General features: G+C 44.3%; 1 protein-coding gene across 1 annotated transcript in view; it reads right to left on the reverse strand.

The window, feature by feature from the left end:
* DCTN2 (dynactin subunit 2) overlaps positions 1-24204 on the reverse strand; it is a 337558-nt gene that overhangs the window by 44714 nt on the left and 268640 nt on the right. Inside the window, exons 10-12 of the mRNA XM_086966662.1 lie at positions 5562-5639; positions 4125-4196; positions 2676-2778 (exon numbers count right to left, since the gene is read on the reverse strand). Of these exons, the coding sequence (XP_086822788.1) occupies positions 2676-2778; positions 4125-4196; positions 5562-5639 (253 nt within the window). The remainder of the gene's footprint in view (positions 1-2675; positions 2779-4124; positions 4197-5561; positions 5640-24204) is intronic.

A 24204-nucleotide genomic window follows, 5' to 3' on the forward strand; every position in this document is an offset into this window, starting at 1 on the left:
TTAAAAATATTTAACTGCCTTAAAATGGGATCTAAGCAATTGAGTTCTTGTCTGTACTGATGAAAAGCAAATGTCAAATAATTCGGTTTTGAATCCATTCAATAAATTAAAGATCAATGCTTCTCCATTATTTCAAAATTACAAAAATATAATCCATTTATCGCAGAAAATTTGTTACATCTTAGTAAGGAGTTAGATGCTATCAGAATGTGTATGCTTTCAAAATGTGATACATAAATGTTAGCTATGCTTTGGGTAAAGCAAGCGCCCATTGTTAAGCCTTTCTTTTATAAGAAAATCTCCCCCTTGAATGAGAAGCATTTAGTTTTAAGTGCTATTTTAGTTACATTTGAGAATGGGAAAATCATATTTTCAGTTCTGAAACAAACCGTTCTGTGAAGAGCATTCAAAGGCAACTGCTGGGAGATGATGTTGTATGGAGGTTTTATATTAAGTAAAATGTCTGAATTGTTGTAAAATAGAAAATCCTCAATGGTGCTGATAAAAGGAGTACAGACCACCATATATGAGGGGATCAATTAAACAAAGGGCTTTATGAAAAAGTCAACATGCATGCATACTTCACCTATTACATACCTGCATCTCGAGACAATCTGCCTTCCTCGAGGATTTATTGAGTCTTTGGTAGTGGACAAAACATTGGGATTCATGGGAATAGATTCTGTGCACCAGCAAGAGATTTAGACTTTTTTGTTTGACAAGCAGAGACTCATGCTCAGGTTGAACCGGTACCAGTGTCCTGCTGAAGACCAGCGGAGAATCTCTGACTCAGGTTGAACCAGTCCCAAGGTACCAGTGCTCTGTTGGAAGCAAGGGTCAATTTCTGGTAGAAGAAATTAGGCAAGGAGCAGTTCAACATTCCTATGAGATTTAGCTTCAGGACACTACCTCAGTGTTCTAAGCCGGTTTAATTGGGCTTTTTCCCTCCAAGAGGCACTCACTGTTGTTATAGCTCTAAGGATGTATTGCCTGAACAGGTGATGGAGGGCCCGGAAAAGTGAAGAAGGCTGTCACCACCAATACCAATAGGATTTTCTGAATTTCTGCGCCATTCTGACCCCAAACCTCTCTTGCCCAAATAGGTCAGATGGCATCATGTCATGAGTCCAGTTTTCTGTCTGAGGGAGGACAAACTTGTGCTGGTTGCCACAGCAACATTTTAACTTATAGTATTTACTTGACAAGCATTTTTTCTGGTTTTTCCTGCAGGCATTTCTGTACCAGCTGGGAAAAAGGAGAGGCAGACAAATAAAGTAACAACCCGTATGTGCTGTGCACTGAAGGAAAAACCTTGGGTATGTCCTGTGGGTACTAAGCAATAACCTTGACCATGCCCACAGGACCTGAAGGGTATAGACTTTAATCAACACTTTTGGCGCTCGCACACACTTCCATGAGTTATTTTGGATGGAGAATGCAATGTAAATGTAAATGTAAATGTAAGGTGTTTTGTAGCGCGCTCAATTACTACCGGAGTATCCTGGCGCGAATGACCGCTGGGGAACCCGTCCTGGCTTTCCCTGTGAGATGGTCCCATGCTGGGTATCCCCAAGGTGAAGCCAGGCATCCCCGGCGTCTGTGGGGGGCCGTTGTAGCGATGAGGCAAGCTTAATGCCCAGAGTTACCGAGTGTGATCACTGCCCAAAGTGGGCACCGAGGCGGGAATTATCAGTCCGCTGACCCTGGTCCTCGACCCTGCCGCGTCGGGAATCGAACCCTGGTCCCGGGCCGTTCTCAGCCTCCGGGTCTGCCGCCTCTAACCAGTGAGCCACACCATGGTACGTCCATGACTGTGCCCCTTGTTTTAGCTGCACAAATCTTTTCAGCACCAAAGTTAAATTGTCAACTTTTTAAATACGTCTAGTACCATTTCATCAAAAGAGGCACGAGTTATAGGAGATGCATAAAAAGTGTCTATGGATTACGCACCCAAGCCCTCTGTTGCATGGGTGGAATGCCTAGCCAACATCTTACATCTCCACTGAGTAATTGCTGAATCTCGGTGTCAAAACAAATATGTTCAGCTCTTTTTAGCCAACCACATTCCAAGTTTAGATAAAATTAATTTGCAAATATCGTGTTAACATATCTATAAATTGAGTGTGAGTGACGGAGAGGAAAGTTAGCAAACCACGCTGGATGGATTAACCAGGATTAACCAAATCAAACTCCACCTGTCCTTGGTCTTCATGCCGTTGTTGTGATTTTCTGTCAATGATTTTTGCACTGTAGCAATCACACACATGCTTTATTAATCTACACTAAACCTTCTAAAATGAAAAATGTGTCCTGAATTACAATCAATAATGCTAAATGTTTTTCAATGGACTAACCGTTTACCATCAACACAGAATCAGAGTTGCAGACTTTATGATATGGATCTGTATATGTATGACTTGGTACAGATAAATATTTTGCACATATGTAAAAGCATCCCACTTTTTATACGCCGGCTTTTACAGATTCAGTAGAATACCCGGTCGTGGACCGTAGAAACTATGTGAAGGCCCGACATGCATTCCTGCATATAATCATAACAGTATGGAAAAGAGGGATTTTCCAGGTTTTATAATCCAAACAATGAAACATAACACATTCACAGACACATCAAACATGCTCAGGGAAGGTTCAGATGACTAAAGCAAAGTGATCACCTTGCTCATGAAGCTGTTTTACTGCCATCAGCCTTTGCACGACCAGAGGAAGTGTGGCGGACATGGAGTCCCATTTCTGCACGACTTCATACAGCTGTTGCACCTATTGTGAGGGAATAAGAGGAAATTAGACTTTAAGGTAGACAAATCTGTTAATTTCAAGAATACTGGTTGGTCAACTTTAGAGAAATACTGTTAAGACACTATATCTTGGAATGCTGGTTCTCTACTAGGCAAGACCTTTGCGCACACAACTAATTTATTGAGGAGACTTGGCTTGCATAACTTTGAGACATGAATATCAGATATAAACAAGCATTGGCAAAACCATGAGGTACGACCTTGGCATGCGTGTGCATTGATCAATATTTGTTTTATGCTGCAAAAATAAATAGAAAGTATGACAGTCATACAGATTATAAACAGAAATTTGAAAGAAAAACAGAAAATAAGTCTCCAGCTAACTGGGCACCTGAAATACAGGCAAAATAAACAGTGGTATTTAAAGTCAACATTAAAATTAAAGTAAAAACTTTGTACCGCATTTGTCACTGCAAAGGAAATATTTTTAGGTGGATGTGAACACCTTGTACAAGTTCTGTGCAGACAAACTTAAGGAAGGCAGTGGGTTAAGTGGTCTTTTCCACTGCACCAAGCTGTATGCTGTGTTGGGTGGAAACAAAATAGGAACGACAATTGAAGAGAACAATGGAAGAAGCCCCCTAACAAAATCCTGCTCTATGTAAGCATGTCATTTATAATTATTTTGGAAAAACATAATCTGGTGTGACAAGTGGAGTGGTCTCAAAGCACAGCAAGGCTTAGGGCTTATAGATACCCAAATGCGTTATTCGCTGCACTTCTCATCCTTGGTAAGGTAAAAACAAAAAGTACCATTAACCCTTTCGCTGCGGCGGCTATTCTGCCGCAGCGATGACGGGGCGGCCGCGCGGCGGCCGCATGCTAGTGACAGAACCGCTCCGTCACCAGCCGCGGTTGAGCTGTGCTCGTGACGGAGCGGTTCCGTCATGGCCCGCCCCGCTCAATAGAACGCGCCGCGCAGGCGCGGCGGCCGGGCCATGACGGAACCGCTCCGTCATCAGCACAGCCCAACCGCAGCTGATGACGAGCGGTTCCGTCATCAGCATGGAACGTGTTAAGACAGAGACCTATGTTTGTTTTCCAAAATAGGTTTTGTTTATACATGCACCCAGTACTTTTAGTGCCATTTTTACAGCTATCTCTCATGTACCAAAGCTATTAGCATTAAACACAAGAACTATTTTTCAATCATATTACTACAATTGTGCCTGGAGTTTCAATACCCATTTCATCCTAAGTAGCTCATAATGAAGGGCAAACAATTATGACTCCAACAGTGATCTAGTTTATCAACATTAATTCTAACAAAATTAAAAAGTTATTTCACTGTAAGCGCTAACAACTCACCTTGCTCTGGTTGTCTGCATCTTCAATGGCACCCTTCTGCTTTGCTATCTCATTCATCTTTCCAAGGACACTCTGGAGGAAGATTGAGAAGGCCAGATTTTAGCTAAAGAGATAGTCACCAGAGTTTGTTTTTGCACCGGTTAGAGACATTAAGCAATAGAAAAGTAATGAATTACTGCAACTGCATGGACATATAGAAGGGCACATGGTATGTCATGCAGATAGTTCAATGCATGATAGATGGGCTTAATACATGTGTGTAGACCTGACATCTAACATCTACCTACATTAAATGACCTGCATAGACCTCAATTTAACAAGAGCACTAAAATGTTAAAAAATCTTGAAGTTGATAGGATAGAAAGTAGTACAGTACAATTAATGATAGAACAAGATACTATGATATTAAATGGAAAAACTTACAATGTATGTCACTAATGACTGCCCACTGCTTTCCTTTCTCTGATTTGATAGTTCCTAAGAAGAGGGACACTCAAACAAGCTAGTTCACATAAGCTACAAGGCAGTCTTCTCCAATGACTAGCTCGTGAACTACTGGCAGCTTTCCAGCTTCCTGTAAGTAGCTCTCCTTTATGTAGCCTAACCTGCTAAATTAGAAGCTTTTGCTTGGTTGTATATATTTACATCAAAACTGATAAACGTGTATTCAAAATGAAAATGTGTGTATTTTCAGGACTTTTTCAGAAGCTGGTGTTTGGAGAAAAATGGCTGAATTTGAAAACTATATTGAAAGCGGATATAAGTGATAACATATGTGGTTCGGGGAGACATATTACCACCTCATTGCACGGGGCATTGCAGCTGTGACTATTATGTATTACCCATGTAGATGCATTCCAAATAGCTAAAGCTGTTTTTCATTACGGCTACCAATAATGTCTGATCACTACCAGTGATCATGTATATGGTGGAACTAGTATAATTGTGACTTATGTGGTCAATATTACAATACTAAGAATATTAGTAGTTCAGGACGATTTTCAATGAACCTAAGTAGCTCTTACTATAGACAATGTTGGAGAAACTGGTTATAAGGTCATGACAATACCACCCAAAAGGTGGAGAAGGCTGTCTATCAATGTTAATTTTGCTGTATTTCTTCCCATATTCTCAGCATACATGAGAAGGGTGGGGACTCAAGTGGTATGAGCAGGATACTCTACAAAATGTAACTTGTCTTGCTTAGCTCAGTTTACCCAGGCAATTCATAAGTGACCATGGACAAAGAAGAATCCAGTTTAGTGTCTAGCAACAAAAACATCACTGTGAAATGGATAACAATTTGTCTTCCAGCTGAAACATTAAAGTTACCCATTAAATCCATTAGCTCCACTGTGATATTGCAGTCCAGCAACAAGATGCAGTCAAGCACAACTTAACTGTGAACACAATTATCAACTTGTAGTTAAAGCTTACCTGTAATCTTGCTTCTACTAGATCAAGAGATGCGATGTCTAAGGTGTTCACTTTCGCCTGCAAAAGTTCAACTGTCTCCTATAAACATTAAAAACCCAGGTTGTCAGTACCAAGATTGAAATGTGTGTGCAGCAACTTAACATAGTCCTGTATTAATTCCGTCTTACATTATGCTCTATATTTTTTGACAAATTTGCTTACTGTGTATTAAATGTTCTCTCCGCAAACAAATGTAGAATCAAGACATTTTATAAAATAGATAGCAAATAATTCACATTTTAAAGTTTTATAGAGGAATATTGAGAATACTTAAGCTAACACTACGCAGACTTTTGGGAAAAATCTTGTTTAAAGAACAAATTCACAAAGCTATCCAGATACATTATGGAGAGTCCATCTCCACTCCTGACCACCCTTAGTGATTTTAAATAAAAATTTGTCTTACCACCACACTGAGCCTTGTTAAGATGAAGTCCATCACGCTTCTTATCACTCTCTGCAGAAAGCTTTTACTGTCCATGTAAAAGTTGTAATTTATCTTCCAAAATGGTTATCAAATACTATCAAATCCAACATGGGGAACCCCTTGCCTACTGTAACCATGGGCAAGAGAGATGACCACCTGCAACGCAGGCAGGATCCAATTCATAATGTAGAATGTAACTGCTGGTATCATAAGGGCATGTTCCACTCTTCTTCCAATTATCTTTTCAAACATTCACTTCTAAGTTAAAGAGTACTACTGGTTTCAGATCACTGTTCACCATGCCTTTTGGAGCTACTCCATTGACTAAACAGAAAAAAAGAGCAGTAGGATACTACATATCGATGTACATCCTCAAACCTTGGATTGAGTGGTTTGTGCTTAACGGGAAAGATGCACAATCTGTACTGCTATTACATGCCAAATGCACCTGGCAAACCAAGACACCAGAGATCAAAGAATTGGGATAGGTAAATGTCCATCTTATGTCTGAAACAAATCTGAATGTCGAACACAATAGGCACCCACCTTATAATTTTTCCCCACATTCATAGATGTATTACAGTTTTATTTCAAGTATATCACTATCATAAACTGAGTTCTGTTATTGTGTAAGGAATAAGTATTTAATAGTCACTTGTAAGGTATTGTACCGTTGAGAGACAGATTATATTTATGTAGTATACTTAATGAAGCACATCATCTTTGTGGCAATTTTGGTACTCTTTAGCCCTTCAATTACTACTTCACAAATCAGTGGAAATTGCACTTTAGGGACTAAGTTCACGGTGGGATGCAAGATGGCGGCCGAATGAGGCCATTGTGGCGATCCTGCACTAGCACTGTGAAATGGATCTTTTTTGAGTTAGGGGGAAAAAGATAAAGATTCTTCCTACCGGCTTGAAGGGAATGACTCTTGACGCTGAAGTCTCCAGTGCCTTCGTTGACTCCCGATCGGGGCTTGGGATCTGCCCGTGGGCAGCACTGCTTCAGGAGTGCTTAGTGCCGCTTGGTCAGCTGGCGAGGTAGGCCCTTCCCTACAAAGGCTGTCGGCACTGTCAGGAGAGAACGGTCAGAATAATGGTCCCAAAGACTGCATGTTCCGCAAAGGGGAAGCCGGCTATACCCACGATGAGGAATACAGATCCAGCAGGTGGCGGGGCAAAGGCAGACAAGGTCCAAGACGGACGCCACTTACAGTGTGTCCGGCTCCGGAGAGTGAAGCTGCAGCGGACTAAGGAAGAGGCGAGGTTTTCTCGGGTGGACAGCCTCCGTGGAGCTACAGTGCTGGAGTTGCTCCAGGTTCCAGGAGGAAAGCAGGCTGATGCAGATGCAGAGGTGCCAGGTTCCGCTGAAGGACCGGTGTAAACAAATGGATTGTTGGCTGCGGATGGTGGGCTGCAAGAGCTACACTTGGGGGCTCAGAGTGTAAGTACCTCTAAAGAGGGAGATCTGCTGAATTCAAGCGGGGTTAAGCCATTGGGAATGTGTCAGCAGGAGAGTTCTGGACATCTTATATCATCCTTAAATCTGGACAAAATGAATAGGGGAGCACAGCAGGCGGGGAGGGGGGAGAACTAAGGGGATATATTCAAACGTTTAAGGCCCCCCAGTCTCCAAAGCGGCTCAGCAAGTGGGTGCTATGGATCAGTCCCAAGCCCATGATCAAGGCACTATACAACCAAACCTTGAGGCTGAGATAGACCCTAGTGATTGTTTTTTCTCCCTCTCTGACAGTCCAGAGTGATCGGCTGACGGCTCAGGATCTTCTATAGCCTCAAATGAAAAGGACAGTGACACAGATGCAGCTGGGGACTCCCTCTTTACAACAGCACGGCGGGCCAGGGGGAAAAGAATGGGGCATACTATGCAGAGGGTTGCTAGCTTGAAATGGGACTATTCCCTAACTGACTCTTTAAAAACCATGCAAACCACTATGCCGTAGGGAGCCCTTGGTATGCATTCCTCTACACTAGAAACAGTGCTTCAAACAATTCTGATTCAGAAAAGGGGGGTGGAGCAAGCCGGGCCGAAGACGGCTGAAATGCCAGAAACCGGTCCCCGGTAGCTTGTCTCCTTTCTGGTGAAGAATTGGCTTGGTAGTTTAGTCTGCCCTGTTCCCATGATGCACTGGGACAGGGACAGACTGATTTGCATATAGCCAGGTTCTGAGCTGGGATGGTGCAGTGAGATAAATAACGGTGATGGATCAAGCCCTGATCTTTGGACTGGGTAAGAGTGGTCTGCTTAATTCAGACACTCTGTTCATCACCACCCCCTTTTCTGAATCAAACAATTATGCAGCAGTAGGAAGAGACCCGGGTGGATACCCATAAAGACCAGAATGCATCAAGGAAGGTACAGGGCGTAGTAAGAAAACTGACCAAGACCTGCAGCACTATAGGGGACCGCCTGCCAGAGCTCGAAACCCGAATTAGCAAGGTTGAGACGAAGTTGGCTGACAAGCTTACGCAATACAAAGTGCAAGAGAAGCAAATTACGGACATCCAATGTAAGCTGGAGGAGCATGAAAATCGCCAGCGGCGTAATAATTTGAGAATCCTGGGAATCCCAGAAGGGAAGAAGGGATCGGACATTAGAAGCTATATGTTGGATCTCTTCCAGCAAGCGTTCCCGGAGCTCTCGGACTGAAACTGGTAGCAAGAGGTCCAACGAGTTCACAGGACACCTTTTACCCTGAGACAACCAGTCAGTGAGGGGGCCAAGTCAAGGGCCATGCTGGTCTTTTTTGGGAACTTTCTTTTAAGGCAGGCAATATTTGAAAAAGCCAGACCAGAGGCCACGAGAAATGTTGGGGATGTCTCATTTTTTGTTAGACCGGACTTTTGTCACACCACCATCGAAAGAAGGTGGCAACTTCGCCAGTTAATTAAACCCTTCCATGATAAGGTTGTCAATGCCTTCCTAAATAATCTGGCATCCTCAAAAGTGGTCTGGAACGGCGTACAGAGGTTTTTTACTTTGGAGATACAAGCTAAGAAGTTTTGATAGGCCTTAAGCCAGAGCATCACAATGGTTTGGGCTAAACCAGGCTAGAGAATTTATGTTATGTTTCGGTTGGGATTTCGGTATCTCTATCGCCATCTTGCACCGTTTTTTTTTCCGCTCTCATTTTCTTTCTATAACCTCTTTTTTAGGACTACGGCGGTATCGCTAGGGGTCGATTCCCCCTTCCATGGTTATTATACCATAAAGATCATGGTGATGGCAAATCGCTCTCAATCTTCCTACAGACCGATGTGCAGTCTGGATTCTACTCGGAGAAGGGGGGGGGTGAGGGCAGGGGGACACGGGGGTAGGGAGTTAGGGAGGAGGTAGGGATATCATGGGAGAGGGGAGGTAAGGGGGAGCAAGAGGGTTCTTTGTGGGAGGGGAGAAACCAAAGAAATTGGGGTAAAAACTCAGAGGGGAAAACCAAGAAGGTACTAAGGCAAGATTATAAACCAACAAGGATAATAACAGAAGATGGTATAAAATGTCCACACCAGGGCTGGTTGAAAAGGATAGGAGCTAAAATCAAGAACGATTACTCATCAAAATCAAATGGGTAAGATCACTATTTGCTCTGTGAATGTAAGGGGTTTAATGGCTATGAACAAGCGGTCAAGAGTCATGGAGATGATAAAATCTATCGCCACGGATATAGATATAGTTTGTCTTCAAGAGACACACATACCATGGGATAAAAGGGGGCTAATCACGGCTAACGGGTACTGTCTATTGGTGTGTTCTTCTCAAAGCTCAAACATCAGAGGGGTGGCCATTTTAGCAAAAAATAAAATAGGACTGGCAGAACTGGCAAAACTGAGACTAGTCGACACTGGTGAAAGATGAGCCTTGGTAGAACTAAAACTGGGAATAACGATAGGCACGTCTATGGGTCAAACCATGATGACCCAAAGCTATTAGAGGATTTGGAACTAGAGTTAGCGTCTTGGCCCACCTCCCTGATTATGTGTGGTGATTTTAGTATTCACTTAGTAGTGGGGAGATCTGTGACTAGCAGATACCCCAAGAAGGAAGCCCAGAGTATACAGAGCTTTGCCATCACGTATAAGAAGCCATGGATTAATGCATGTATTGGACTCCAAGTTCCCCTCGGACACCTGGTACACTTATTATTCGTGAACTCTTAAGAAATATGTCCGCTTGGATTATTTCTTTCTCTCAAACCAGAGTTTGGCTGGGATGCGGATAGAAATATTGCCGAAATTATTGTCTGATCATAATCCCCTGATTTTAGAGGTAAAGGCTCAGCAAATGCAAACACATCAGGGCCAATGGAGATTTAGGTAGATCTGGACTTTGTTGGGCATTTCAAAAAGTGGTTAATGGATTTCTTTCGTATGAATAAATATAGCGCCCCGCGCAATATGGTATGGGATGCCTTTAAGGCAGGGCTAAGGGGGGAGATAGTTAGCTTTGTCTCTCACAAGAAAAAACAACAGGAGCTGAAGAATAAGAAGTTGCAAGCAAAACTAAGGGACTTGGAAAGAGAATACCTCACCAAGATAATACGGGGGAGGTGTGGCTACTATGCAGCTAGATATCACATTGAATAAAGCGGAGATAAGCGCATATTATTCCCAGAAAGCTGAGGCAGAGTATCAGATTCACAGGGTGGGGAGAAATGAGTTTTGGGAAACAGTAGTGTGGCTTCTAGATTTAAGAATGAGACAAAAAATGGCGAAAAGTTAGATACCCTCAGTAACAAGCGAGGGGATTTCGTTATAGAAAGGATTAACGTCCTCAAGATGGTAATGTTACCCAAAATGTCATACTTATTTAGGGCACTTACAGTGGAAATTGAAGGGTCAATAATTAAGGCATTAGACTCTATATTTAGTAATTTTATTTGGCAGTATGATAAGATCAGGAGATCCTTGAAACTTCTCACCTTGCCTCAAACACAGGGTGGATGGGCCGCTTCTAATCTCACCTTTTACTGCTGGCTGCGCTACTACAACATATGAAGATACTTCTCTCTGTAAAAGATATGAGAGAGAGAGCAGTAGAGGAGGGGGATCTCCCAACAATATATAATTTGGCACTTTGGGAGTGGCTTGGTTGCTGTTGCTTCACCAGCTTGAACCTAGTTATTTTAAGAAGGTACAATTTAGAATTATTACGCATGCCAGGAGAACGTGGGGAAAAATTCGAAAATGTATGAGCATAGAAAAATATACAAGGTATACACCTATTTTGGCGCGGTCTTCTATGATGTAACAGGGAAACAATGGGAACAGCTTGGCTTGAGGACAGTGGGAGAAATCCAGGCAACAGTTCAATTATATCCTTTTCCCGACTTGCACAGAGACTAAAATAATGCCTGGCATGGATTTCATAAATATCTTCAAATTAAGGGGTTTTTCGGCGATTTTCATGGCAAAGATTCCACTGCTTGAGACCCTGGGTGGATCCGTTTGCAAAATAAAACACTCATATGGTTTTATGATGGAGGAAGCCCAGGATGACATTGCGAGAACAGAGACAAAATTGGTCAGCAAACTAGAGAATGATGATATCGATATTGATACGTCACTTGAGTTGCCCAAAAAACGCTTCTATCAGCTAACCTGAAGGCACAGCATTTCAAGACGGTTTTTAATTTATACTTTACTCCTGGCAAATTATTTAGCTGGGGAAAAAGGGAGGATGATAAATTCCTCAGGTGAAGGATCGGACCGGCGGAGGAGATACACATGTTTAACAGCTGTCCCAAGTTAGTACTGTTAAAAAGGGAATTGAAAAAATGTGGTGAGAAGATATTAGGAAGAAGGGTCAGCCTAACTCCCTCGCTCATGATGGTGGGTCATGACAACAGCTTAGGATTGGACACTGGCCCGACCGGCATTGTATTTATTTCAATCACGGTCATTAGGCTAATAACACCAACTAGATGGAAAGACTCGGAGCCCCCCGGGTTCGAAGCGTGGCTGGCCAGCTTAATCACCATTAAAAATTTGAACAAGCACTTTATGACTGTAAGGGCCATCAGGCTAGAAGATGGGGGAGAAAACTTTGGCTCACAATTTCGAATTGGCTGCACGGGGTAGGGTAAATGTATTTATTTAGAAAGTTTTCTATTGCGCGTACATGACCACCGGGGGTATCTGAGTGCTTCACAATTCATACATCAAGAGGAATACATATACATGCAATCAAAACAGAACCCACAAAGCAGAAGATACAAAGTCATATAGAGCAAAGGGAATCTCATGACCATGGCAGCTGGGCCACAGAACTGCGACTGTGACCTCAGTTTTCACTTGAATAGCCAGTCAGAGGCAGACATTTCTTCATCAAGAGCACTTTGACTTCCTTTTTGAAGAGGACAATGGAAGGGTTCACCTTGACTTCAGGGGGGAGGGAGTTCCAAATCCTCGGTGCTATACCGGAGAATGCTCGATTATAATTTTTTTTCTTCTTTAATTTTTGCGGTTTGAGCAATAGGGTGTTAGCGCTTCTGAAGGCTCTCTCGCCACATGAGAGCTCCAGTTTCTGAGCGAGGTACAAAGGGGTATTGAAGTGAATGGCTTTGTGTGCCATACAGTCAATTTTTAATTGTATTTGAGCTTCATAAGGCAGCCAGTTCAAGGACAAAAGGTCAGGGGCGATATGGTTGTATTTTTTCGTGCCTGTTACGAGCCTAGCAGCTGAGTTAAGTGAAGCCCTAAGTGGAGCAGTCTTCACTCTAGGTAGGCTGCAAAGGGTTGCGCTACCATAGTCCAGCTTTGATAACACTAAGGCTTGTACTGACACCTCTAGGTCATGAGCATGGAGGTAAGGTTTGAGTTTTCTTCGAATGCAGAGTTGGAAGTTCGCTCCTTTGGAGAGGGAGGTGATGTGCCTTTTCATGTTCAGACTTTCGTCTAATATAATTCCCAGAGAGGTTGCAGAATCAACAAGGTGCGCCCCACAGTTAAGAGCAGTGAGATGATTCAACCATTGTTCGATGACTGGAGTTCGCTTGTGTGGTGCCATAAGTAGGAATTCTGTTTTGAGAGCGTTTAACTTCAAGTGGTTGCGTGTCAGCCAGCTTGGAGTTTCCAGTAGGACTGAATTGAGGGACCAGATGTACTCAAGGGAGGCGATCTTCAAGTATAGTTGGATGTCATCCGCATACATGTGATAGTGAATGCTGGATGATTTCAGAATTTCTGTCAAAGGCTCCATGAACAGGATGGAGAGCGTGGGTGAGAGTGCTGAACCCTGGGGGACGGTCAGTGTGACCGGCGAAGGATGCAAGAGGGACTGGTTCACTTTGAAGCTTTGGGATCTGTCATGAAGGAATGAGGAGAACCAGTTTAAGATTGGCCTAGACAGCCCCATTCTATGTTCCTGGAGGTCAATAATGTTATGGTGTTTGATGGTGTCAAATGCTGACTTAAGGTCGAGGAGGATCAGAAGGCAAGATTCATTTTGATCCAACATTCTTAGCACATCATCGACAATGTGCGTTAACGCTGATTCTGAATTATGACCCGGGCGAAAACCAGATTGACACTGGTCCAGGAGTTGGAAGTTATCGATGTGGTTATAGAGTTGGGCGAGAACACATTTCTCCAGGAGCTTTGCCAGTTTGGGGATGTTAGACATTGGACAAAAGTTGTGAAGGTCCATGTGATCTGCAGATGGTTTCTTTAGGATCGAGGTAACTTGACCCGCTTTTAGGCAATCTGGAATAGCACCTTGCCGAAGTGATGTATTAATGATCTTATTTCAAAGAGGGAGTAGGGAGATTCTAACTTCAGAGAAGAGGTTCGATGGCAGGGGGTCGTTGTAGTGATTAGACGGTTTCAGAGTAGCCAGCGTTTTGCGTATGGTGCTTTCATCCAAGGATTGGAACAGGCTCCAGGATGCGTTTTTTTTAGGGAGGTAGGATTGCACTGTGTATTAGGATTGTAAGCAATTGGAACTAAAAGGATGTTACCTCTATCCCTGTAAGTCATTAAGCAACCCACCATATTAAGCATATGATTTTTCTACCATGAGTCATCTGAGCAAGGCATGGTTGTTGGGAATGTGGTGGTAAAAAAATGATCAAGTGTACCAGAATCACCAAGAAGTAAATTTTTCCTTATCCTTTAACCCCCCAAGCTGGTTTAGATCCAAAATTACTGAGAGGTGGAAAAAGTACAAAGCCGGAACAGGTCTAAGGTGAATAGGAGGTGCAGAACTTCCTGGACAAATGCTTATTCAGTTGAACTGTCCAGTGATTAATGCTTATCAATGGCAGGTCAAATAGCCAATGTGGCAAACCTACAAGTCTCTGTGATGGATATATCTAAAAGAAATCATCAATGGTGTCTTAACTGCTGTGGAATAAGACATTTTAGTACGAGGTCCCATTTGTTTGATAGGCTTTGGATGTGCACAAGACTAAGCACCGGGCAGTTGTAATCTTTTCCACTTTGTTGTTTGGGGGTAACACCACCACCAGAGTGAATAAAAATAGTTTTTCTTAAAAAAAGACTTTTTTCTTACTAAAGCATCAGTCTTAGAAAGGTTACAAGTGTGGTCATTGTTGGAAAAAATATTGCTAGTTAAGTTAACATTAACAAATAAACTTGGGGATGCCTTGTTTAAAGTAGAGAATATGTTTTTAGTATAGGCAGTGACTGTGGAGAGAAAGCTGATAAGAGTCAAAAAGGTTTGTAGAATTTGCCACATATGCCACGCAAGTGAAATTGTGCCCTAGAGTGACCTGTCAATGGCTTAGGTGACATTAAAGAGCCCACTAGCAAAAGCAAGGGCATTAGCTTTCGCATAGACCGCATATATTTGTTTCTGAACAAAAAGGCTCTGAAGTTCAACAGTGACAGGGTGGGATGAAGGATCAATATCCTTCTGTTGAACCAGAGGATCCCAAACCTGAAGACGTTACAGAAAACAGACACCAGAGACAGAATAAAGTCTGTACAACAAATCTGCCTTGGAAAAATTGGCACCTTGAGGTTTATCACCGGGTTATAGGAACTTGAATGTGTGTAGGGTCCTGTGAATCACACAAATTCTTGAAAATGCACAGGAACATTTCTCTAATCAATCAAGATAAAAAGGAACCCTCAGGGATTCCACTCTTGTTCCACAAGTGTTTTAAGCAGAAGACACTGGCGACAAGGGGTCTGAGAAATGTGTGTAATTTGTTGTCGCGAAATCTTGCATTCTTCATCAAGATATTTTACTCTGCTCAACTGAACCAGAAAAGCCACAGCAAAAAGATACAGTATAATACACCATAAAATAAGAGAAAGATTTGCTAAAATCACACATCAGTATGATGAGGAAAGCATTCAATAATTACATTGTACCTTTACAGCACTTAAGATGTAATTTAAAACAGCATAAATAATTTCATGTTCGAGGCATGTGAGCTGTAGATCACATGCTTTGCATACTCCTGCCATCTAGCTTGGGTCTGGATGTTTGCAAGCTGTTTTTCTTCAAAGAAGTCTTTTCCAGTCATGAGGTAGGTGACTCCTCTTTTCGGTGATAGTGCGCATGGGCATCGACTTCATTGTTAAATAGTTTTTTATTCGACATCGGGTTCGGACGTGAATTGCTGCACTTGGGTTCGATACAGTTTCTCTGGTTTCCCTCGGTGCGCAAGAAACTCACCCTCAACGGTATTGTTTTCGATCGCGTAATCCCATTCTCCGCGCACCGTATTTACTTTTGATTGGGTAGCTCGTGGATGGCAGTTGGGCCTACCCGCATCCGTCCACCTCACCGTAGATGGAACGGACTTCATTTAAATTCTGCCCTCTGTGCCACGCAAAGTTTCCGCGCACCTACTCACACAAACTGTGCAACCTGTGCTTGTCTCCAGAGCACAGCGAACAGGACTGCGACACATGTAAGGCTTTCCGATTGAAGAAAATGCTTCACGACCAATAGGCTCGACGTCGTGACATGCACAGCCAACACACAATTTCCATTCCGGACCTCTCTGGAGAAGATTCGGAACAAGAGGCCGTAGAAGCCATTGGAGCCGAGTAGGAACAAGACCCGATCACCATCTCCAACTACGGCTTCGAGGGGGACGAAGACATCCCGCAAGGGCAGGGTACTGCGAGTACAGATCCTCCCTTGCCTCAAAGTCCACCTCAGTCCAAGAAGAAGGCACTGGTGTAACCCCCTGCTCCGGGGCACGGTCGGCACCGAGAACATGTTTCCGACGCCCTGCCATTCTGCGCGGCACCAAAACATACCCAAATGCCTTCCGGCTCCGAAAAGAGTAGTTCAAAATTGGGCACCGAGCAGAAACCTTCGGGATCTAATATCTAGACTGGGGGGTCCACCCCATCCCCTTCGCTGCCAAAAACTTCTTCTCATCCGAAATCCGTGGCATCCAAAGCCCCTTCACCTAAAACGCCGGCACCGAAACAAACGGATGTGCCAATTGCATCCAAAGAGCAATATTTTGATGCTCTGCCCTCCAAACCGGATCCAAAATAGCGGGAGCTATACATTCACCCAACAACTAGACATATTACCACAAAGGTGACAATAAAACGCAAACATGAGACAGAAGAGGTCTACCACATTCCTTTAAAAAGGAAAAATGTCGGTACTAATCCTTCTCCTCCTCTTCCATAACACCCTTCTCCTCAGTTTCAACCATTACTATATTCACCTGAGCAATCACCCCCACATACACCTAAAGATCAAGATGATGGGGATGGGGCTGGGGACAATGAACCAATACGTGCAGACCCCTCAACAGATTACAACACCAATTACTCCAGAGGGAATTATCCTGCTCTGCACCCTACCAAGCCATCTCCACAGGCGACAGTCCGATATATAGAACTGTTGGGTAGAGTGGCTAACTACCATGGGGTTCAGCTGCATAAGTAATCCCTGGAAGAGGATTTTCTTTTCGAAACTCTTAGTAATACACAAAAGTCCTCACACACACTCCCTATGCTCAAGGCTATAATCAGACACATAGACAATACTTGTAATGATCCCGTCAGGGCACGTATTCTCACCCCTAGGGTAGACAAGAAATATAAGCCGGCAGCATCAGATCCAGCATACATAAGAGGGCAGTTACCATTGGATTTCTTGATAGTTTCCAACGCACGCAAAAGGGCCAATTCACAAACGACAGGAGATGCTCCACACCCAGACAAAGAATCTAAGCTGCTAGGGCTTCGGGGAAAAGAGTAGCCTCCCAGACTGCAAACCTTTGGTTCATCTCCAATACACAAGGACTGTTAGCTAGGTACGACAGGGCGGATTGGGATGAAATGGAGCAGTTGCTCCAATTTCTAAGTGATGAGCACAAGTCCAAGGCACAAGACCTAGTGCGGGAGGGACAGCTCGTTTCCAATTATTCTATCAGGTGCCCCCTAGATGCTGCAGACACTGCAGCCAGAGCTATCAACACCAGCGTCCTTTTAAGAAGGCATGCCTGGTTACGTATTTCAGGATTCAAACCAGAAGTTCAAACTTCTATCCTGAAAACACCATAGGACAAGGAACACCTCTTTGGCCCTTCAATTAACACCAGGCTGTGGTTCCTTTCGCTGCTCCTTCTACTGAGGAGGGTCCAAAATACCTCCTCAGACACTGCCACCACCACCTACAAAGGCAACAATCAACCCTCTGCCTCTAAGGGTTACTTCCGAGGGGGTTACAGAGCCAACAATGACAAAGGTAGAGGTAGAGGCTCCAATACAAACGCCTCCCACTCCAACAACAAACAGTGACTTGCCTACACTCCCCGACCATTTAACACCAGTTGGGTGTCTTTCAAATTTCCTACCTGTCCGGCAATCCATAACTACAGAAAAATGGGTACTGGAAATGATCAGTTCAGGTTATTGCCTGGAGTTAACCAACAATCCTCCAAACATTCCTCCACGTTCAGACAATTTGTCACCAGATCACTTACACCTCCTCAAACAAGAGATTCAGGCTCTCCTTTTAAAAGGGGCTATAGAGCCCGTACCACTACAATACCACGGGTCGGGCGTATACTCCTTTCACTTTCTCTTACCCAAAAAGGACGGTTCTCTCAGACCAATCTTGGACCTCAGAGAATTAAATCTTTACATACAGTCAGACCATTTTCACATGGTAATACTTCAACAAGTGCTCCCAGTCCTGCAACAGGGCATCTTTCTCTCTACTCTAGACTTAAAAGAAGCCTATTTTTATATTCCAATACATCCTGCTCATCACAAATTTCTCAAATTTGTGGTAGCAGGTCAACATTACCAGTTCAAGGTACTCCCCTTCGGAGTCACCACTGTTCCCAGAGTCTTTACAAAATGTCTGGCAATAGTTGCTGCTCACCTAAGACGACAACACATTCATGTCTTCCCCCACTTGGACGACTGGCTCATCAAAGTCAGGATGTATCCAAAGTGTCTCCAAGATACTCACAGAACACTACAGTTACTGTACCAACTGGGGTTCACAGTCAATGTGTTGAAATTGCATCTCCAACCTTCCAACACTCAAAATTACCTAGGAGCCACTTTAGATACTCAAAAGGCTCAGGCCTTTCCCAATGTAGCCAGAATTTGCAACACTAAGGCGCTAGTTCTCCAGTTTCAGTCCAATCACTCGCTTCCAGCTCAAGTGTATGTGCAACTACTGGGAATTATGGCATCTTGCATCATGATCGTTCCCCATGCCAGGCTTCACATGCATCCCCTACAAGAATGCTTAGTTAGTCAGTGGAACCAATCGCAGGGTCTGTTAACCAATCTAATATTGGTAAGCGGCTGAAATCCTCGCTCTCTGCAGTGGTGGAACACACAGAATTTATCAGATGAAAGGCCCTTCATATACCCAGTTCCACAGACAATGCTAACACCAGACGCACCCCTCACTGGCTGGGGGGCTCATCTTCAGCACCACACAGTGCAACGCCTGTGGAGTCAACAGCAAAAATATCTCTACATAAACCATCTAGAGCTGCTAGCAGTCTTTCTAAAGCTCAAAGCATTTCAGACTCACCCGGTTGGCTCAGCTGTCTTAGTTCGTACCGATAACATGACAGCCGTGTATTACGTACAAAAACAGGGGTGACACACTTGCCAACTGTCACACTTGGCCCAAGACATTTGGAGGTGGGCCCATCAGAAAATCTTTCTCCTAGCGGAACACCTCCCAGGAGTGAACAATCGGATTGCGATCTCCTCCGCAGACACAGACAGCAAATACACAAATGGGAACTTACCATCAAGTTCGCTTCACATACTTTCAAAGTTGGACAGTACCTCAAATAGACCTTTTTGCCACACAACAAAATGCACAATGCCCAACCTTCGCCTCCAGATACCCACACCCACTCTCTAAAGGCAATGCACTATGGATGAACTGGTCAGGTATATTTGCCTACGCTTTTCCGCCTCTCCCACTCATTCCATTATTTGTTCGGAAACTCAGGCAAACATCCCTCACACTGATCCCAGTAGCTCCCATTTGGGCCCATCAACCGTGATTCACAGCCCTGTTGGAGCTGTCCCTAGTTCCACATTAAAAGCTGCACCTCACATCCAGTCTCCTCACACAGAGCCATGGAGGAATCAGACACCCAGATCCCAAATAACTGAACCTTGCGATCTGGCTTCGGAAATCAGAGTTTGGTTATCTAAATCTCCCACCAGGCTGTATGATCATCATCAGAGAGGCCAGAAGGCCTACTACTATCTATTGCAATAATAACAACATCCATCCTCTTGATGCTTCAATACAAAAGGAATATGCTACTTACCAGTATGCATCTGTTCTTGGCATGTAGGGCTGCTGACATTCATATCTGTGCATAGATCGCCGCCTAGTGTTGGGTCCGGATGATTGCACATTGTTGTCCTGGAAGAGTCTTCGAAGTATCACGAGATAGGTGGCTCCACCCCTGGACTACAGTGCGCATGGGCATCCTCTCCATCCTCAGATTGTTTTTTGCCATTGTGGCAGAGATGGAGTATGATACAGGAAGTGATGTCCATGCTTGAGATTAATTCTGAGTGCTACAGCTGCGACAGGCACCGGGGAGGAGGTCTGGCGATATGAATGTCAGCAGCCCTGCATGCCAAGAACAGATACATACTGGTAAGTAGCATATTCCGTTCGAGGCATGTGGGCTGCTGAATTCATATCTGTGCATAGAATAAATAGCAGTCTCCCCCTTAGCGGTGGTTGCCCGTGCCAGCTGCAGCAGTCTGAAAGAGAGTCCTGGGAACAGCCTGTCCTACAGCAGCTTGCTGTTCGGAGTGTACATCCACGCAGTAGTGTTTGGTAAATGTATGTATGGTGGACCATGTGGCTGCTTTACATATATCCTCTAGAGGAATGTTACCTAGGAAAGCCATGGCTGCCCCTAACTTGCGTGTTGAATGCGCTCTTGGGGGAACTGTTAATGTGCGTTTAGCTTTTTGATAACAAATCTGTATGCACTTAACAACCCATCTGGCTATACCGGATTTGGAAATGGGGATGCCTTTGTGCTGTGGTGAAAAGGCAACAAACAGTTGCTTAGTCTTTCTGAAATCCTTTGTCCTGTCTATGTAATACAGGAGAGCTCTTTTAACATCTAGTGTGTGCAGAGCTCTGTCTGCCACTGAATCTGGATTTGGGAAGAATACTGGCAGTTCTATCGTCTGGTTAATGTGGAACTGTGATACCACCTTAGGCATAAATTTAGGGTTGGTGCGTAGCACTACCCTATTAGCATGAAACTGTATTAAAGGCTCTTGAATAGTTAGGGCTTGAAACTCACTAACTCTCATTAGCGATGTGATCGCTACTAGAAAGGGCACTTTCCATGTTAGAAATTGTATCTCACAAGAGTGTAGAGGTTCAAAAGGTGGTCCCATCAGTCTGGTCAGAACTACGTTCAGATTCCAGGCAGGTGAAGGTGGGTGTCTAGGAGGAATCACTCGTTTGAGTCCCTCCATAAAAGCTTTAACGGCTGGCACTCTGAAAAGGGAAAGGTGCAGCCTGTTCTGAAGATAAGCTGCTATTGCAGCTAAATGTATCCGTATGGAACTATATGCCAGATTGCATCTGTGTAGATGTAACAAATAACATATAATGTTTTGAGTTGATGCATCTAGCGGATTTACGTCATTATTGTTACAATAAATGACAAATCGCTTCCACTTTGCCGCATAGCATGCCCTGGTTGTAGGTCTTCTTGCCTCCTTGATAATATTCATACAGTCAGGGGGCAGGTTCAGGTAGCCAAACTCTATGACCTCAGGAGCCATATTGCAAGGCGCAACTGTTGCGGATCTGGGTGCTGAATGTCTCCATGGCTCTGAGTGAGGAGACTGGGTGTGAGTCGCAGTCGTTGATGAGGCACCACGGAAAGTTCTAGGAACGTGGTGTACCATGCCTGCCTTGCCCATGTTGGAGCAACTAGGATGAGTATCATTGAGTGCTGTCGCAGTTTGCGTGCCACTAGCGGTATGAGCGGTGCCGGGGGAAAAGCGTACGCAAATCTGCCTGACCAGTTCATCCATATCGCATTGCCCTGAGACTGCGGGTGTGGGAACCTGGCGGCGAAGGTTTGGCATTTTGCGTTTTCCTTTGTGGCGAACAGGTCTATTTCTGGATGACCCCACTGCTGGAAATACGGTTGTAGCACTGAGGGATGTATCTCCCACTCGTGCATCTGGTGGCTGTGCCTGCTGAGCAGATCCGCCATCTGGTTGTCCTTGCCTGGGAGGTGTTCTGCCATGAGGAACATGTTTCTTTGAATGGCCCACTTCCACATGCTTTGAGCTAGGTGTGACAATTGTGGAGAGTGTGTCCCTCCATGCTTCTGGATGTAGTACATGGCAGTCATGTTGTCCGTCCGGATCAGCACGACTTTGTTGCACAAAAGCACTTTGAACGCCTTCATTGCCATGAAGATTGCCATCAGTTCCAGCAGGTTGATGTGCATCTTCTTTTGCTGCGTCGTCCATAGTCCCTGCACTGTGTATTGGAGGACATGCGCTCCCCAGCCCTGGAGAGATGTGTCCGTCGTCAGCACTATTTGTGGTACAGGCTCTTGAAACGGTCGTCCCCTGCAAAGGTTTTGTGGGTTCCACCAATGCAGAGAGTTGTATGCACGACCGGTCACCAACACTAGGTCTTTCAACTGTCCTTGAACCTGGTTCCACTGCCGTGCTAAGCACTCCTGAAGCGGACGCATGTGTAGTCTTGCATGAGGGACTATGAAGATGCAGGAGGCCATCATACCTATCAGCTGCATAAACACCTGTGCTGGGAGCGAGTGTTGGGGTCTGAATTTCTGAATCAGCAATTGCATGCTGTTGATTCTCACTGAGTTTGGCTTTGCTTTGGCTGCCAGAGTGTCCATTGTCGCACCTAGGTACTGTTGTACATGTGCGGGTTAAAGATGAGACTTTGGATAATTCAGTGAAAAACCTAGACTGTGTAGGAGGTGAATTGTGCGGGATATGTGGCTGGCACATTGCTGGGCTGACTTTGCTTGGATAAGCCAGTCGTCCAGATAAGGATAGACATGAATGTGTTGTCTCCGAACGTGCGAAGCTACTGTCGCCAAGCACTTGGTAAACACTCTGGGGGCTGTTGTGACCCCGAAAGGCAGGACCTTGATCTGGTAATGCTGGTTTTGTATGGTGAACCTGAGATATTTCCTGTGTTCCGGGTGTATCGGAATGTGGAAATAGGCGTCCTTCAGGTCAAGTGTTGCTAGGAAATCTCCCTGACTGAGCAATGGTAGAATTTGCTGCAAAGTGAGCATGTGAAAATGTTCTGACAAGATGTATTGGTTTAGGGGTCTGAGGTCTAGTATGGGCCTGAGAGACCCGTCCTTTTTTGGAATTAAGAAGTACACCGAGCAGACCCCTGTACCCTGTTGTTCTAACTGGCACGAGTTCTATGGCCCCTTTTTGCAGCATGCAGAGGACTTCTTGCTGCAATAATTGTATGTGCTCTGCGGACATAGGACGGTTTCTTGGGGGTATGTTGGGTGGAGTGGAGGTTAGTTCTAGACAATAGCCGTATTGGATAAGTTGTCTCACCCACCTGTCTGTGGTAATGCCTTCCCAGACTGGCAGGAACTGCTGAAGTCTTCCCCTGACCAGTGTTACATGGTCTGGGGGCAGTGACAAGACGTCACTGTTTAGTATTGGCGGAGGATCTGGCGTTATTATTTCCTCGTCCTCTGCCTTTGGTGCTGTTGCCACGGTATCCACCCCTATTGTTCTTGTTATAGGTGGTTTGTGTGCCTCCTTTGTTGTATTGGGCTTGCTGGGATGTTTGACCTCTAGAGGTTCCCCTGTTACCGGAGCGACGAAAGGAACCTCCCCTGAACTGTTGTGACTGCAAAGCTCCCATGGATTTGGCTGTCTCAGTGTATTTTTTTTTTCTCTAGGATTGTGTCCACATCAGGACCAAATAAATAATCGGGGTTAACAGGATGATTTAGTAATATGGTTTGGATCTCAGGCTTGAATCCAGAGATGCGTAACTAGGCATTCCTTCTGAGCATCACACTTGTATTGATGGCCCTAGCTGCTGTGTCTGCTGCATCTAGCACACATTTAATGGAAGCATTTGATATCAGTTTCCCCTCCTGTATCAGCATTTCTGCTCCCTCCTTATAAGCATCAGACAAGTGTTGTAGTAGTTGCTCTAATGTGTCGTAATGAGCCCTATCATATCTGGCTAATAGGGCCTGTGTATTTGAAATTCTCCAAATATTCGCTGCTTGAGCCGCTACTCGTTTTCCAGAAGCTTCCAAGATTTTGGATTTTTTGTCCGGAGGAGTAGCATCAACACTTGTTTGAAAGTTAGCTCTCTTACAAGCATTTGACACTACTAAGGAGTCCAATGGCAGCTGGCCCTTGATATACGTAGGGTCTACAGGCGCAGGCCGGTATTTCCTGTCAATTCTTGGGTTTACAACCCTTGCTCTTGTGGTTTCCTTGAAAATGCCACCAGCGTGTTTAAGGACACCCTTCAGCATTGGCAATGTTTTAACTGATCTCTCTGAAGTTGAGAAAGTGTCAAACAAAAAGTCTTCCCCTTTTGGATCAGCATGCATTTCTACATCATGATTATGTGCTGCCCTTTCAATGAACGTGTTAAACGCAGCTGTATCTTCAGTTGGCGAGGTTTTGTCTGTGTAGGATTGAG

Source organism: Lissotriton vulgaris, chromosome 1_1, assembly GCF_964263255.1.
Source record: "Lissotriton vulgaris chromosome 1_1, aLisVul1.2, whole genome shotgun sequence".
NCBI lineage: Eukaryota > Metazoa > Chordata > Amphibia > Caudata > Salamandridae > Lissotriton > Lissotriton vulgaris.